This window comes from Chiloscyllium punctatum, chromosome 7 (assembly GCF_047496795.1).
Source record: "Chiloscyllium punctatum isolate Juve2018m chromosome 7, sChiPun1.3, whole genome shotgun sequence".
NCBI lineage: Eukaryota > Metazoa > Chordata > Chondrichthyes > Orectolobiformes > Hemiscylliidae > Chiloscyllium > Chiloscyllium punctatum.
In genome coordinates this window covers 50,675,917-50,694,710 of record NC_092745.1, presented here as the reverse complement: position 1 = coordinate 50,694,710, position 18,794 = coordinate 50,675,917, and the positions used below count along the sequence as shown (strand labels likewise).

General features: G+C 40.2%; 1 protein-coding gene across 2 annotated transcripts in view; it reads right to left on the bottom strand.

Moving 5' to 3' along the window:
- Nucleotides 1-12,494: 12,494 nt before the first annotated feature.
- lhx4 (LIM homeobox 4) overlaps nucleotides 12,495-18,794 on the bottom strand; it is a 120,665-nt gene continuing 114,365 nt past the window's right edge. For both annotated transcript variants that reach the window (XM_072573519.1, XM_072573520.1), the window contains exon 6: nucleotides 12,495-18,554. In XM_072573519.1, the coding sequence (XP_072429620.1) occupies nucleotides 18,163-18,554 (392 nt within the window). In that variant the 3' untranslated portion in view covers nucleotides 12,495-18,162. The remainder of the gene's footprint in view (nucleotides 18,555-18,794) is intronic.

Below are 18,794 nucleotides of genomic sequence, written 5' to 3'. Positions count from 1 at the left end.
ATGACGGTCATGCTGACCACATTGTGTTCGATCATTGCTCAAAATGATTTGAGGTTAAAAAGCTGACATCAATGACCACAGAAAAGGCCAAGAGAATCCTATGGGAGAGGGTCACGACTCATGGTATTCCAGATGTTGTGCTTCCGACAACAGCCCACAGTTTGTTGATGAGATGTCCAAAACATTTGCTAAGACAGCGGGCTTTCCACATGTGACAATTCTGCCCAGATATCTATCCCTAACCCTAGACAGGCAGCTGACGGCCTCTTAGTATTATCACTTGACTATTAATCTAAAAACTAATGTTCTGGGGACTTGGGTTCAAATCCTGCCATGGCAGCTGGAGTAATTTGAATTCAATAAATGTCTGAAATTAAGAGCTGAATGATGATCATGAATCCATTATCGATTGTTGAAGTAACCATCTGGTTCACGAATGTCCTTTTGGAAAGGAAACTGCTGTCCTTACTTGGTTGGGCCCACATGTGACTTCAGACCCACAGCAATGTGGTTGACATTTAACTGCCCTCTGAGCCAATAACGACAGTTAACAAATTCTGGCCTGACCAGTAAAGCCCACATCCTGTGAATGAATTTAAAAATACATATCCGATTGAGGTGTGCAAAGCTCCTTCAAACCACTAAGAAAGCTTGGTGAATAGATATTGGGTGACAAGTAATATACATTGCACATGCTGGCACATGTGTGATGAAGCAGAGATACCTGTTGTAAAATGAGAGGTGATAAATGTACCCTGTCTAGCCTTGACCAGTTTGCAGCCACCCTTTTAACTGAGACACGTTACCTAATAAGAAAAACAAAGACAAGATGCAGAGGATGGTTCAAGACAACTTTATTGAATGCTTTATTGAGGAAAAACAGCATTATCCAGACTCTATTTTTTTATTTTAAATAGAATCTGTCAAACTTGATCAGATCTTATCAGAACTCTTCAGGAAACAGTCTTACATCACTAAGCAAGCAGTCTCGAACGTGCAATAGCTATCCATTTCTGACACATGCTTTCAAGGATTAGCTACACCCTATCAACAGGTTCCTAAAACTGTGTTTGAACTGTTCATCTGAAAAGAATAGTAATACCCATTCAATAAGGCTGGGGCAGGCTTTTCTGTGGTCTTTGAGGCTTGGTTAATATTTCAGGATCTGCAGTGGTTGATTTGGGCTTCCCCTGTCGTATGGAGCTGGTTCAGGCCTTTGCGCCGTCTCACCGTGATGGTCTTCTGGGTCTGGCCAGTCTGATGGTGCTCGCCATGAAGTATAAAGTGCTGGGGATGCTGTGCACCTCGGTTGTCAGTCAAAGGTGCTGACTAGAGACATTGTTGCAGAACGTGCAAAAAGCAGAGCTCCGCTGGGACTCCAGGTCGCCCCTTTTATCCCTCTCTTCACACCCTTCTCAAAGATTCTTCCGGCCTATGTCCAATATCAGCACCAAGCAGGGGTCAGGAAGATCCAATTAGGTGATACCTTCCATCCATGGAGGTGGCAGAACATGGTCTGAACTTTCACCTGTCAAGTCTGTCCTTATCACACTGTCTACACCTGGCTTCCTACTGAGCTGGGTGCCATCTAGTCTGGGTAGCATTCTTCTAACAAAGACGTTTCGCTGGAGATGTTAACAATGGTCTGTTCTGGAACAATATGGCCAAAAGCACCTGTCCAAGCAGTTCCAGTCATAGAGTCATAGAGTCATAGAGATGTACAGCATGGAAAGAGACCCTTCGGTCCAACCTGTCCATGCCATCCAGATATTCCAACCCAATCTAGTCCCACCTGCCAGCACCCGGCCCATATCTCTCCAAACCCTTCCTATTCACATACCCATCCAAATGCCTCTTAAATGTTGCAACTGTACCAGCCTCCACCACTTCCTCTGGCAGCTCATTCCATCCATGTACCGCCCTCTGTGTGAAAACATTGCCCATTAGGTCTCTTTTATATCTTTCCCCTCTCACCCTAAACCTATGCCCTCTAGTTCTTGACTCCACGACCCCAGGGAAAAGACGTTGCCTATTTACCCTATCCATACCCCTCATAATTTTGTAAACCTCTATAAGGTTACCCCTCAGCCTCCGACGTTCCAAGGAAAACAGCCCCAGCCTGGTCAGCCTCTCCCTATAGCTTAAATCCTCCAACCCTGGCAACATTCTTGTAAGTCCTGGCTGGTTTAGGCAGGAACTTGATTGTCCATGGCTGGGCTGCATTAATACTGTCTGTTCCAGCCCTGCAGAGTCTGGCTAGATTTAACTTCCACATTTCTTGTTTCTATCCATCCTCATGAAAAGGTATTGATACTTCTGTATCCTCCTAGAGGTCACCTGACCACGTACCTACAGCCATTTCCATGTGAATACAAAGAATGACCAATGAACAGCTATTGTTCTTCTGAAAATAAAGGTCAATTGTAAATGTAATTAATCATCAAAAGAAATACTCTATGACTAGAAGGGTACCTTCAGGTTGGTGTTGACTTTGCAACATTTCAACATTTCAACATTTATATTACCAGTAATGAGTCTGAGACATTTGTATGTACTGATCATATACCCTTAAAGTTTTGGAAAAGTTTAAGAATAAAAGACTGCTTAGGTGAAGTTTATTATTGCAGCCATTCAATTTGAAAATTATACCTGTAGCAGGAGGGAATGTAATTGCTAATGCATGGTCATGACTTTGATGAAGGAAGATGGCGGCATTCAATAGCAGGAAACAATAGACTGAAATGGACTGTAGTAGTGAATGTTACATGCTTAGAGTCAATGTAATGTATATCTACTGTAGTGTACTAATAATGTGAGACCTAAAGGTTTTAAAAATGAAGCCACCTTTTTTTTTAAATGGGGGAGGTGTGACAAAACTATGACTTTAAGAGGTGTACTTTGTCTTGATTATTTTGAAGAGAAGTTTTAAGTCAGAGGTGCTGTGTGGTTTATTGAAAGCCTTTAAAGTAAACAGCTTGTGAGGCCTTGGGTTTTTTTTAAAGCAGGAACAATATAAGCAGCATGAATGGGTGGGGGCAAGCTCCCAAAGGACCAAGATGTTTAGTTTTAGATTTTCAGCAGTAGCAGCAGTTGCTGAGTTGGGAAGCTGTAGTACATGTCTCCCTGTTGCTCTCCCTCAATGAGTTTCTCATGATGTTTTTGCTCCTGGAATGGAGAATTGCCTATGAAACAATCAACTTTCTTGAATTTGGCTTTGTCTAATGTGTTTATGGGATGTTACTATACTGGAACAGTTACTGTTTAGTAGTTAAATAATCTGTTATTCTGTTGAGTTTTCCAATGGAGTTAAGTTATTCCAATTTTTTCTTTCTTTTGTTGTATTTAACTATAGTGTATGAATAGTGTGTTTGACTTAATGTTCAGTAGTTTGACCAATTGAATTGCATCCAGAATGCAACACCTCACATTTGCCTTTAAAATAAGAAAAGTTAGGGTCTAAGGCAGTCTTTTGAATATATTTTAAGGAGGTTTGGTCTGGCCTTTAACACTATTGTTTTCTGAAATATAAAACAGATATGCAAAATCTGATTTAGAAGTTCCTAAGGTCAAGTTTTGCTTCCTAAACACAGTGATTTCTTTGCTCCAGTAGCTTAACTTTCCAACATTAAATGCTGAATGTAAATTTACAATACACTTTACAAATGTCACAAGGTTCCCGGAATTCACTGCATTCCATCCTTGACGGCACTTTGGAAACCTTTACACCCAAAGGACTACAATGGTTCAAGAAGGCAGTTTCTGCCTTCTGCAAAACATTTAGAGATGGACAGTAAATACTGGTCTACACAGTGATGACCACGTCCTAGAATGAATAAAGAGGATTACCATCCCTCTGTACATCTGATTAATTTAAAAATGTGGACCATATTAGCCTGAACACCTTCCATCACCACCAACTCCACCACAGCCAATTAGAAAATAAACAAGCTCTCACTTAACAGTCCTGAGAGTGCTGCTGATAGGAACACATAGTCCATAACAATAACAGGATGAAAGAAGCTGAAAGAGCTGGAAGAGATGGAAGTACTTGGACAATTTCTGGGTTGCAAAGGGTTGACCTTGGAACTTCATAGAACTGAAGAGTCAGAGGACATGCACTTTGACAGCAGTGAATTGAGGTATGTGTAGGTTAGGTTATTTTATTTTAGTTTAGGAATAATTCTCGGCACAACAATGCGGGCTGAAGGGCCTGTTCTGTGCTGTACTTTTCTGTGTTCTATGTTCTAAGTTGAAGTGTTTTATGGCTTTTCCAACTGGTGGAACTGAGGGAAGATCTAACAGAAGTTTATAAAATTATGAGAGACATAGATAGAGTCAGGAATCTTTTCCTAGAGGTGAAATGTCTAATACTAGAGGGCAAGCATTTAAGGTAAGAGGAGGGAAGTTCAAAGGAGATGTGAGGGGCAAGTTTTTGCACAGACAGTGGAGGCAGATACAATAGGGACATTTAAGGGGCTTTTAGATAAACACATGAATAAGCAAGGAATGGAGAGATATGGACCATGGGTAGACAGAAGGGATTAGTTTAATTTGGGGTCATGTTCCTGTGCTGTAATATTCTATGTTCTATGATATTAATGGGAAAGGACAAGATAGGTAAAGATAAACTATACTGGTACGGTACTCTAGAATGGGGTGGGGGGCGGGGGGTGGTTGGAGGGGTCATTACTTATGAATTAGGGCCAGACCTTGCAGGAGAGATGTTAAGAAGCACACCAACACACAAGGGTAGCAGTGTTTGAAACATTCTTCCGCAAAATGAGGGTGTCGCTGGCTGGGCCAATATTTGTTGCACGTCCCTAACTGCCCATTGTAGTGGGTCTGGAGTCATGTGTAAGCCAGACCAGGTAAGGATGGTAATTTTCTTCCTAAAGGACATGAGCTCACCAGGTGGGCTTTTCCGACAATCGGTTCATGGCCATTGTTGGACTCTTAATTCCAGATTTTTATTGAATTCAAATTCCACTATCTGCCATGATAGCATTCAAACCCAAGTCCATGAAACATTACCTGGGGTCTCTGGATTAAAAGTCCAGCAAAATAACACCGGGCCATCGTAAGGTCGGTTGTTAGTTTTAAATCAGCGATAGATCATTTTTGGTAAGCAAACGTACTAAAGGGTATGGGCTAAAGACAGGCGAATGGAGTTGGGCCACAACCATAATCTCATTGACTGTTGGAACAGGCTCGAGGGGCTGAAGGGCCTACTCCGTTATCAATGCACACAGATTCCATTTTTTAAAGTAATAAAGAAATCGGGTTCTCTGTCCAAATCATCCTGTGAAAAAGAGGGTATTGAGGCAGGCCGCTGCAACTCACAAGCAGCAAGTAACTATTGAGGTCCACGCCACACTTTATTTTAAATTTAACGTGCTGCCTGTGGTAATTCAATTCAGTGGTGAGTCTTTTCATAGCAGCAGCACTCAGAGGAAATCCATTCCACCAATTTCCTTAGGTCAGGGAACACAGGAGTCATTTTATAGTTTTAGGTAAAAAACCAGGACACCAGATGCTGGAAATCAGATTCTGGATTAGAGTGGCGCTGGAAAAGCACAGCAGTTCAGACAGCATCCAAGGAGCAGGAAAAAGTCAGCTTCAGATAAGACAGTGGCTTTTAGTTCACCAATGACTATGCAACATCTGAACGTGCTTTCATAAAGAAGAGCAGAAATTGTAATTCAACTTCAACACCGGGTGAGAGTCAAAGGCTATGTGAATTCTTCATGTATGTCAACATTGTGGTTGCATATTGTTTGTCCAGGAGAAAACTGATCTGCAGTAGATCTTGACCCTCGAGAACATGCCCATTCTAGCAGCTAGGAGGCCAAAGCCTTACTAATGCCAGTGCCTCACTTAAATAGAACCAGTATCACAGATAAAGAATTTGCAATACATTGAAATTGCACATCTCAAACAGCAAAATACTTTAACCAGTAAACTTTTTTTTAAATTCACTCACAGGATGTGGGCATCTCTGGCTAGGCCAGCATTTATTGTCCATCCCTCATTGCCCAGAGGGTAGTAAAGAGTCAACCACATTCTGGGGGTCTGGAGTCGCACACAGGCCAGATCAGGTAAGGATGATAGATTTCCTTGTCTAAAGGACACTAGTGAAGAATGTGAAATGTTCCGCTAGTGTAGCTGCACAGTAGACAAGATTTCAACCACAGCACCCCCCCCCCGCCATGGCAGAAAGGTACACATAGTTTCATGCTTCAAGCAAAACTCATCTCTCTTATACCTTCCTTTTATAATTCCCCACCGTACCCATCCCTGTTTCTTTTTATATAGAATCTCAACAGTGTGGAAACAGGCCCTTCGGCCCAACAAGCCACACCGACCCTTCGAAGAGTAACCCACCCAGACCAATTCCCCTCCCCTATTACTCTACATTTACCCCAGCCTAATACACCTAACCTACACCTCCCTGAACACTACAGGCAATTTCCCACGGTCAATCTACCCTAACCTGCACATCTTTGAATTGTGGGAGGAAACTGGAGCACTCAGAGTAAACCCACGCAGACATGGGGAGAATGTGCAAACTCCACACAGACAGTCTCCCGAAGCTGGAATCGAATGCGAGTCCCTGGTGCTGTGAGACAGCAGTGCTAACCACTGAGCCACCGTGCCGCCCCTGTTATCCAATGCAGAGGAAGGATATCTCCACATTTAGTGATGGTCATAAAATCTTTCTTAAACTCCATTCAAGCACAATGAAAAAGGCAAATGTTTCATGTCGACAAATTAGTACATATCTTGCAGCCAATAAAAGCTATGAAAATTGGTTTTGCACATGTATGAATTAGGAAAATGATCGAACTGTGGTACATAAACAGAAGAACTCAACACCACTGCAATGGATTTTGGAGTGGGTTGGGAGGTGGGGGGCGGGGGTGGTCATTCTTTACATTCATTTGAATTATAGAGAAAGAAAATGTCAAATTAAACTGCACCCAAGCCATTTCTGATTAACTGGTTTGTGCCAGTGTCTAAGAGCACTCTAGGATGTGTTAGAGCCTTTTTGGCCATTTGGAAGTGCTGGCTTGCAGCCAAAAACACTTGTAAATCTTTTAATCTGCTTTATTTTCCAAAAACCTGTCTAAACAACCCACTAAATAATGTTTAAACATTACTTTGATCCTTAACTCGAGATGGGTGAAGTGCTTGATGCATATTTGTTAAATAAAGCAAAACAAAAGCTGCCACAATCCACTCACTGAAATCTCCTAATGCTGACGTATTAAATACTGTAAAACCCTTAAAAATGGGATAACAGTGCCAGCTTTGATCTCCACATATCCATATGCCGATGAATTCTGGTTTTTGACCTGCTAATTGCAGCCTTTTTTTTCAACAACATATTTTAGGAAACAAAATGTGTCTCCATCATTTCAACTCTTGTTTCACCCTGACATTCCTATCTTTATGCTCCAGGAACTTGGTGCATGGCACAAGCAAGACAAAGGGTATTCCTGGCAAATGTTCTTCTCATGCAGCACTTGGCACCAGTAATAAGATTCCATTAGCAGTGCCTTTAGCATAATTACCACACGGCTGCATTTTTCACTTTGGATTCTGGTCTCAAGCATCACCACTCAATAGAATAGTGAATGCACTTTAAATATAATTCATTGGCTGTAAAACACTTTGAGACTGCTGGTGGTCATGAAAGGTGCTTTCTCACTCTGTATAAATAAACACACACACACACATCCGCATGTTTCTCTCTTTCTTATTCTTCCTTCCTCTCTCTCTTCCTCTGCCTCTCTTTTTCTCTTCTTTGATTTTCACTTTTGTTCTCTCTCTTTTCTTTCTTTCATTCTGTCTTTGTTTTTCTCTCTTTTTCTCTCCCTATTACCACATTGAGCCAATTCTTCAATGCCCATTCTGGTTAAAAAGCTGCACTGCTGGCTTTTATATTTTCATATCCACAGTGTGTCACAGTTTGCACTTGTTAGGATATATCAAGGGTGAGTATTACAGCCCCTTGGCTGGTAATATTTTTGGTATCTGAATGCAAATGACAATCACTAAACAGAAAAAGTTCAATCACTTCCTTGTAATCGTCATTGGTATCACCACCACCACCATTTTCTCTTCAAAATGCTTGGAGTTATCAATGATTCCAGTGAACTGGTTCAGTACTACCAACATGTGACGATAAAATCCTTATTATTCAGTGTCAAGAGGCTCAAATCTCTGAGCTTCCAAATGACCACCGGTCTCTGTCTGGGCTCAAAAGTCAAGAATTTGATGCAATATTCACTACCCACCAAGATAGTTTCAGTCATAAAATATGTGGTTAGGCACCATCCGGACAAAGCAATCTGCTTAATCTGAACTGCTGCTAGGAATCTCATTATCTATTTACTCACCACCAGTGCACTGTAGTTGAGAAATGAGCTTATCATATGATGCACTGCAGCAAATCACCACTTATTTTTGGCACAAACGTACAGCTCAACAGCTTTCTACAGGAAAGGTCTTATATTTATACAGCTCTTTTCATGACCACCCTACATGTCAATGCCATTTTTTTTGAAATATAAGAAACACATCAGCCGATTTATATGCAGCAAACCCCAAAATAGCAATGAGAAAACGGAGGGGTAATGATATTGGCTGAGGAGTAAACCATGGCCAGAATGCCAGAGAGAAATCCCTTAATCTTCTGTTAATGATGTAACGCTGTGCTGAATAGATGGTCAATTTAAATTTCATGCTCAGGTTCCTGGAGTGAGACATGAACCCAAAAATCCTTTAAATCTGCAGAAAAAGTGTCCTCACTAAGTCCTGGCTAAAACCTATTGCAAAGACAACAACATTGCAGGAATAATGTCAACTTTATTGAGTTTTTTGAGCAAGTAACCAGAAAGATTGATGGTAACCCAGTGGCAGACATTGTTTACTTGGACTTTAGCAAAGCTATTGATAAGGTTCCACATGGTAGACTAATGAGTGAAGTCAGATCGCAGAAGATTCAGGTAGAGCTTGCCAATTGAATGCAAAATTGGCTTTAAAGCAGGAGACAGAGGGTGGCAGTGGAGGGCTGTTTTTCAGACTGGAGGCTTGTGACAAGCAGTGTCCCACAGAGATTGGTGCTGTATCCACTTTAGATTGGCATTTATACAAATGATTTGGATGAGAATATAGAAGGCATAGTTAATAAGTTTGTAGATGACACCAAAATTGGTGGTATAGTGGACCATGAAGGAGGTTGTTTAAGATTACAAATAGATCTTGATAAATTGAGTCAATGGGCTGACGTGTAGCCGATTGAGTTTAATTTGGATAAATATGAGTTATTGCATTTTGGTAAAACAAACAAAGGTAGGACTTATACAATTAATGATAGGGCCCTGGGTAAAATTGTAGAACAGAGAGACCGAGGTGTTCAGACACATAATTCTTTGAAATTTGCATCACAGGCAGATAGGGTGGTGAAGAAGGCATTTAGCAAGCTTGTCTTCATTGCTCAGTCCTTTGAGTATAGGTGTTGGGATGTCATGTTGAGGTTGTATGGGTTGGTGAGGTCATATCTGGAGTATGTGTGCAGTTCTGGTCTTCCTGTTCTCGGAAGGATATAGTTAAGCAAGAGAGGATTTGGAAAGATTTACCAGGGAGTTGCAAGAATAGAGAGTCTGAGCTATAAGGAGAGGCTGGATAGGCTGAGACTTCTTTCACTGGAGCATAAGAGGTTGAGGGGTGATCTCATGGAGGTTTATAAAATCATGAGGGGCACTAACAAGGTGAATAGTGAAGATATTTTTCCTTGCTTGGGGCATTTCAAAACTAGGGGACATGTTTTTATGGAGAGAGGAGCAAGGTTTAAAAAGGATATTGGGGCAACTTTTTAAAGCAGTGGGTGGTTCATGTGTAGAATGAACTATCAGAGGAAGTGGTGGATGCAGGTACAGTTACAATGTTTAAAAGACATTTGAATAAGTACATGAATAGGAAAGATTTAGAGGTATGTGGGCCAAACCCATTCTCATTCCAGAATGTAGGTCTGACAACATGCCCGATGTCTCACACTCATCTCGTTGTTGCCAACTTGCATCCTGCTATCCAGTCACATTCTTTAGAATGTACTTGAACTTCACGTGGGCCTAGCTTAGTTTGGGATTATGTTCGGCATGGACCAGTTGGAACGAGGGGTCTGTTTCTGTGCTGTCTGACTCCATATCCTTCAAATTGCCACCTCAGTTAATTGTCATCCAGACCTGTGGAACCACCCCTTCTATATCAATGAAACAAATCTTGGAATTCACGACCTGAAAAAAGCAGAATCACAATAAAGACTGCATTAGGTTCAAGTGAAAAATCTCTGGTAATTTAGGACTGATGTCAAATGTGGATTTGCCAGAGTCACCCATATTATGAACAAATATAAAACTAAATTGAAGCTGTGGTAAACTTTTCTGTAGTCTTTAATTTTATAATAAAGTTGCCATATTATCTCAACTAACTATTAATCTAGAATGATTCATATAACCAGAGGGAGTTATTAAGATTCATAGCAGTGCAGTTTTCAGAATAATGTGTCATATTTGAAAGCAGCTTATAATGTTACTGAAAACTGTGCAGATGAAAAGTAAAAAAAAATTATGAGTTACCTCAGACTCAGTGAGCTACATTAGTCCAGGAAGCTGGAGGACAAAGATGCACCATGTGTGTTGGAACAGTCCAGAAACAGACATTTCACGCCATTGATTCCTATTTTATCCAATTTCATCATCTTCATCAAAGAAATAGGCAAAGGTACAAGTCTATTAAACCTGAGATTTCTCATTCCAGAACGTAGGTCTGACAACATGCCCGATGTCTCACATTCATGTCGTTGTTGTCAACTTGCAGCCTGCTATCCAGTCACATTCTTTAGAATGTACCTGAACTTCACGTGGGCCTAAATGTTCACAGGTTAGTGCAAGCAATCAGGACCAAAGGAAACATCAATTCCATTTCTTTGAGTCTCTAATCGACAGTTTCATCTCATTTAATAAGCCTTTATGTACATCAGGCATTACATGTTCGTGAACCTGAAATTGAAGTTTTCCAACTATCAATGTGACATATTTAAGGTAAATCTAACAGCAAGTGCAAAGTAAATCTCATTCAGGATGATTTTAAAAGAAAACTGAAAATAATTACAATCGAAGACTCTGACAATTTCGTAGTTTGCAGCATATAAGTCAACCTTGGAAGCTTCAAAGCATCTTATTGAAAGGGCAAACAAAAACAGAAGTTGCTGCCAAAGCTGGAAAGTGTCAAAAATGGGATTTGACTTGTATAATGTAAACTGCCAGAGTGGATGTGGGTGGTCACAATTTGGCATGGGGAAATAGAAATGTATTTGAGTACTTCATATTCAAGTAAATTTTGTTTTGAATGAAGTAATTGTACAAAGATACCTTTAAACACAACCAAATTGCTTTCAAATAAAACAGAAATTAGTGGTGAAACTCGGTAGGTCTGGCAACCTCGGTGGGAAGAAAGCAGATTTAATGTGTCGAGTCCAGTGACTCCACATCGGAGCTCTGAGTAGCTGGGAAAATGTGATATTTAAGCTGAAGCTGGAGTGTTGGAGGGCTTGGGGTGAAAGGGAGAGCTCAGCGGATAAATGGATACAGTGCCCAAAGAGGGGGAGTATGAAAGGGGTAGGTAAACAAGGAGATTATGAACAGCAGGCCAGGACAGAAGAAAACTGAGTAGAGATGATAAGAACTAAGAGTGCAAAAAAGGTTGCTGGGCTGAATGTAACTCACATAATGTGATAATAGGTCTAGGAGCAGATGAGAATGGATGACTGTGATAAAAGCAACCCATATAATAAAAGGACTAGGCATGGGAAAGGATAAAAAAAAATAGAAGGATGGAATCCAGCTCTAAAGTTATTGAAATCAATGTTGCGTCTTAGAGGCTGCAGGATTCCTAAGTGGAAACTGAGATGTTGTTCTTTGGCTTGTCTTGAGTCTTGCAGGAATACCTCAGCAGGCCTGTGTCAGAAATTTAAAAATCACACAACGCCAGGTTATAGTTCAACTGGTTTAATTGGAAGCACACTAGCTTTCGGAGCGGCGCTCCATCATCAGGTGAGAAGGGCTTTCTGTAATTAGCAAGTTCTATTTTTTCTTAATATTTTAAAACTTACTTCATTTTAAAAATTATTTATCAATGCAGGAATGTGGTAATGTACAATGTTTCGGTATAAAGGCTATAATATTTTAATGTTATTTTTTATTAGGAAGGTCCTACAGAACCTAACTACAATTTTAACATTTCACTTAAAGCTGTTTCACTTGTGATTTTCAAGAGTACAATCACAACTTTTAAAGGAAATCTTCTGTACAAGATAACTGAGTTATAATAATGCCTCTAGGATTTATTTAGTGTCTGTAACTGCACACCAAATCGTAACTTGTATTGAACAAAACCTAGTCATGATAAATGAAGGATGCCATGCCAAGTCATAAACCCTTTTGAAGTTTATTTAATGTAGATTTCTTCGTACAGATTTCATGCCAAATTCATAGGAGGCATATACAAATTAAAACACCACTTTCTTTGCAAAGACACATGGCAATAAATAGTTACAATGAAACAAAATTTGCAAACTTTACTGCACGGTTAAGCTGTACAAAATTTACAAATGTTATTAATCTGAAACAATGACTACAAGACAAATGATATGTACTTTCGGAACCATCCAGGTGTGCAGCTGAGCATCTTTTCTAATGCAGCTACACACATGTGGACAATCACGTGCACACCCTGTGTCCACATTCTCAAACACCCAGTTCTGAAAAGGTGTAAGCTGTTTCACTGACAATAATCAACTGGTGTAGCTTCCATCTTTCAAAAGTGCGTGAGGAGGCTCAGAGTTGCCAATGGTCAGACTGACTCCAGTCGAAGCCACGTTATTATGGTGAATATAGATTCTTGGGCACAACTTTCACCACATCCCAGCAGTGATGAGAATGACAATAGGACTTGCATTGATATCACACTAACACATTTCTTCAAAACATTTTAAAGCACTTCGCATACAGTAAAGTGCAGCGATTGTTACATAGGCAATCCTCTGCTGAATCCTAATTTGTTGCCAAAACCGCTAGCATAATTAGAATATACCTTTGCTTCGACCAAATCAACATAAAACTATTTTTTTAAAGAGGCATTTGTGCATTTTGCTGAAATTTACTCTCAACTTGGTTGTCTGCATTAGTTTCAAATTTGATTTTTGGAAATATAGTACAACTCTTCTAGAAACCTTGTACTTTCTTTATGATGAATTCAAGATTAATTTTTAATTGCTTCCCAGTGCTTTCCTCCATCTCTGGCTTCCCAGTGAGAAACCTGTCTCCATGTCTTTACCAGAGCATCAATAATACCAATTATAACTCAAAAGATCATCTTGCTATCCTTCCCCTTCTCTTCCTGTCAAAAAGTATGGAGTCCGATAAGGGCATCTCTTCAAACCTGACCCTCTACAATACCTAAACCCTCCAGTGACACCAGCTTCAAGAAATTTTAAAAATAACCAAAAGAGCTATGGATGCTGGAAATCAGAAAGAAGAGCAGAAATTGCTGGAAATTGCTGACTTTTCCAATGATTTCTATTTTTGTTCCAGCTTCAGGATATTCTATTAAGCATGAGTGATTAAATAGCATTAAAATAAGAAATTAACATTTAAACTAGGCTTGTGGATGTATTAAATATATTGAGAAATGCTCCCACATTTGAATCAAGTGAAAACAATATTTTTCCCCATGACTTCCAACTATCACAAAGCAATAATACTTTAGCCTACAACCTTTCAACTTTGATTCAGTTTGTTAATTTCTATTTTGATTTGAGTGTGAGGTTCCTTAGTCAAATATATTTCTATTGTATCTTTTTGCTGACCAGCCTATGATATCAATGTAGCTCAACCAAGAATTAACCTAGACTTGTGTCTGTGCAACACTGACAATGGCTGCTTGGTTATCCAAGAGTGGCCTTGATGTCTCTCCAACAAAACTCTGTACTCTCCTGGGATTGGTGAGGGCTTTGCACTATACCATCTGCTCTTCCACCATCTGCTCTTCATCTGTTGACTCCATCAAACACCATCAGAGTCCAGGGGATAATCTTTGGACAGAGATCTTTTATCTGAACCATATCCTCATTCCAAAAAAAACCTTATGACTGTGTGGGTTACCTGCCTTAATCAGATAAAAGGCTCCTTTACTGCTCGAGACCTATTTTGGGCCAATTCTCATCCCTCATACAGGTTTTTAGACCGTTAGAATAAACAGGGCTGGAGCCTCAATTAATTAGATGGTCAAACAACCAAAAATATCAATATAATTTTAAACTAGCATAATAATTCAGTTGTTTGTTTATTTAATCTGAATAAAACACACATTAGGATACATTGCTTGCTTCTACTGGTATTTCAAATTGTGCATCTATTTGTGGAACTGTGGAACGGCTAAACACTTTGAGCTGACCAGATAAGGAACTTTTGACTAATTAGCAACCAGTTCCTCATTTGCATTGTAATTGACATTCTAATGTGGAGACAAATTAAACTATATTTTTCAATCATTCCTGTTTCTTTATGAATGCTAATTGCTCTGTACCCACAACCTCTATGTATTGCTCCGACCCAGGGTTGAAACCCATCTACCTACAAGCCTGGATAGCTGAATATATAAAACAAGTTTAAGTTATCGCAATTTAACTTGCAAATTTTATTAACAGTGAGACGGTCTTCTTTTTCCCTCATTTTGCTGCAGTTGCTGAGTGAAGAATTATACAAATAGAGGTGTCTTACATGCATCATTTTTCACATTATGCGCTCATTGCTTATGCATAACCTCTTCTAGAAAATCAGTTAAGAAAGCTGTAGTCTTCTGTTCTAAGTTTGAGCATGCTCATGAAGCTAACTGGTATGAATGTTACAGCATCCAGATGTTATAACTCTGTAGTAAGTGGGAGCAGATGTTCATGGGACTGAAAGGTCCAGGTCGGGGAAAAAGGAGTGGAAGTGAACCAAAGCTGGTTGAAAATTGCAATCTCTCCATTAATCTGAAACTGGGCAACTTTGTTTCAGAAGTTGTCCTTGTCTAATCTTGATCCTGGTCATGGTATGGCCCATTACTTTGACTACACATAATGCTAGGGCTGATGTACTCTTCGCTAAGAGTTAGAGTTGCATTTGGAGAGTTATAACCCCATGTGTGGGCAGCTAAGAAGGCTTGTTTTTCGATACTGACTCATTTTAACTTGTCTGGTTTATATGACACATACCCTGAAGGTTAAGCAATGAATGCAGTTGACAATAAATAAGAAACTGGCTCTTTACAGGCTAATGTTCCACCTGTCATTTAATACCGAATTCCAATTATCTATTATCTGAAGGACACGGGTGGGCAGTACAGAAGAATCTCATTTGGTTAATTGAATTCTGATAATCGAATGCTGGATAACATAGCTTAACTGAGCGCAGGGAGCTTGCGATCTTGCCAGATAACCTGATGTTCGGATAATCGAATGCGGGATAATTGAGGTTCCTCTGTACACTTTGCTCACAGATTTGTTTCACTCTTCACCTGTGGCTCATTGCTATCACAGAACAGTTAGAGACCCTACTTAATGTCAAATGGTCTTAGAAGAGTAGATTTTTCCTGCAGTCAGCTCTCTATGCTCTAACTGTTGAGTCCTATTTTGAATTCCAAGGGGTTCTCCCATCACATTTAAAAATGCAATGGCCCAGAAACCTCTCATTCACTGCTAATGCATAGGATTCCAATGAACTCCTCATTCACGCTCATTGAATAGAATTGCAATCAATCAAGAAACTTTTTCAATTTTTAATCCCAGAGTTAAAGTTTCTGAGATGGAATGGACTACAAGACTGCTCTTGTGTCAGAGTTAGCACAACATTCAGCCATTTAAAAACAATGCACTGTAAACAGAGAGTTCAATAACTGCATCACTTCCCATACACTCGCACTCTATAAACTTTCAAGAGGCTAGAGCACTTCACATTGACTTTCACCATGTCAAATTCCAATGAGCCAAACTATAGAGTGTCTTCCTGTGCATCAAAACCATTTCCCGTTTGCTCCTTGTGCAAGGATATCCTTAGTACAGCACGGTTAAATGCAAAATAATTAAACATCATTAATTATCCACCTTTTATGCTAACCTTAATATTTGTTCTCCTACAGCACAGATTAGAAGTCACGTTGCAAAATGTTTTAATTAAACTGCTTTGATTCTTTAGCTTCAAGTAGATTAATGATTAAATGGCACAAGGGTTTAGAATTTGCAAATTGGCTTCTTTTTTAAATAAAAACTAAGACAGGAACACATGAAGTTCCTGATCTAAAGCATAGCATTTCATAGCAAACTGGTTTATATTAATCAGGATTTAAACGTTATACATGAGCAACTGAACTTTATATCACTTATTGATGTAAGGTATTTATGACGAGCTGCAATAGAGCCCAAGTACATGTCCTATTGTCTTCACGTCATGACATTTTTTTCTACCATTGAAAGTGATTTGAAAAACTTGTCCCAGGGAGAATGAAAGACTGTGCTATCTCTGAAATGACTACTGCATCAAGTTATGTGTGGAGTATAGATGACATTCAGCTGCACTGCCCATCTCATTGGCTTACAATGGCACAGATGAAAGGGCAAACATTTCAAATAGCACCATCTATATTTTGAGGATGTAAATCGAGAAGAAAAGCACAGTTTTACAAAGCTTTCTTTATACCAGAGAGGAAAGTAAAATGATATACACTGGAGAGCAAACCGGCATGGGAAAGCTTAGAAAGACCATCCTTTCAGTTAGGTTCAAACCCAGGCGAAAGTGAGGATTGCAGATACTTGAGATCAGAGTCAAGATCAGAGTGATACTGGAAAAGCACATTAGGTCAGGCAGCATCCGAGGAGTGGGAAAATCGATGTTTTGGGCAGGAGCCCTTCATCTGGGGTGGAAATTTTCCTACTCCTTGGACGCTGCCTAACCTACTGTGCTTTTCCAGCACCACTCTAATCTTGACTCGAGATTCAAACCCAGTCTACTAATGCTGTAGGGCAATAGATAAGAGGACCAGCACAGTGCAGGTTAGCTATACAATATTGACTGTTTTGAAATTAGAGGCAAGAGGAAAGATTTGAGCAGTGTAGGTCTTTTGCTTTTCCACCAGTCTTCGTTAACCATGTGAGCTCCCTTCCATGCATGTTTCCGTTCTGATTTACACACAGTGTGCATCACTGGTCACACACTTCTTTATTAACCTGATGTTGGTGGAAATACCAATTCCCTTAGTCCTTGTTGGGCAAAAGTGTTAAAGATTATGGAACTGAGATAGGTAGATGGGCTTGAGGTGGTAAATGGCCTACTCCTGCTCATATGACCAGCCAAAGACATAGTAATCAGGTGTAAACCCAACAGTGTGCACACAGTGGGAAAGCTAGATTGTTCCTCTTATCAATGCAGTCTCCCTCCTCATACATGTATACGTACCTCAGGACCCTGGATACTGGACATTCCATCTAAATTTAATCAATGAGTTAAGTGGGAGCCCTACCCATGGGTATGCATCCCACATTCTCGGTAAAATAAATATCTTTTTGAAATAAAACTGAGTTGTGCAACAGAATATTTGTATCTACAACTTATTTTACAGTGACAGTCTCGGCAAACTCTACGCTTGTCACTTTGCTTGTAGATTTGGATTCTAGTGAAATACAGCCTACAGTAAGGCAATCTCAATGTCTGTTTCCTCTTTATTGATCAAGGTAAGAATGCAGTTGCCTCCTCCTCGAACCATCAATGCGTTTCCTTCATCATTGACATTCAAGTCAACAAAATGCTTCCAAACTCACACATGTTTGTCTTCCCTTGCAAGCACTAGTCCACCAGGTAGGTCCACTTGGTAGGTGCTTGTCCCAGACCAGAGGATTGGTCCATAGGTCTCCGCGCTGTATTTGAGCTGGATTCACTTCCGCAGAGTGAGGAAACCAAAGCCGTAAACACATACATTGTTTGCCTTCAAATGTCCTGAAGCTAATGTGGCTACTAGTCTTCTTCTAGCCAACTCCATTGGATCTCAGACTAATGGCTTGGTACATTAAAACTGAGGATGGTCCATGTCATCTAGCCATGAGGCAGGGCTTGTTGGAAAGTCTGGGTAACCGGCACTGCTTCCTGTGGAGATATCAGAAGTAGGACCACCTGTCATCATTCTCAGGGCCTGGCTCATTCCCTGTCCACCTTGTGCTATAATCCCCAAGTTATTGTCAATATAGCCCAGGCTGTTCATTAACGGGGTGTGTGCAGGGGCTGAGGCTATAGACGACGGGGACTGAGGGATTCCATAGGGGCTACTGGCTCTCAGGTCGTGGTACTGCTGCCCTATGCCATCAACAGTGAAGCCACCATTCAGCAACTGCCTGCCAGTCATATCACTCACACCACTGTAAATTCCATTAGTGTGGCCAAGTTCAGAGAGGATCTGATCATCTGAAATAATACAGGACAAGGAAAATAATTAGTGAAGAAGCAAATTATTGCAGATGCTGGAATCTGTACTGAAAACAAAAAAAGTGCTAGAGATCACAGCAGCTCCAATGAAGAGTCATCTTGATTGAAAACATTAGCTTACTCCCTCTCTCTCCATCGATACTGCCTGACACGCTGTGATCTCCAGCATTTTTTGTTTTCAAAATAAGTAGTGGTTTTGGCAAAAGGCAAATAATTCTT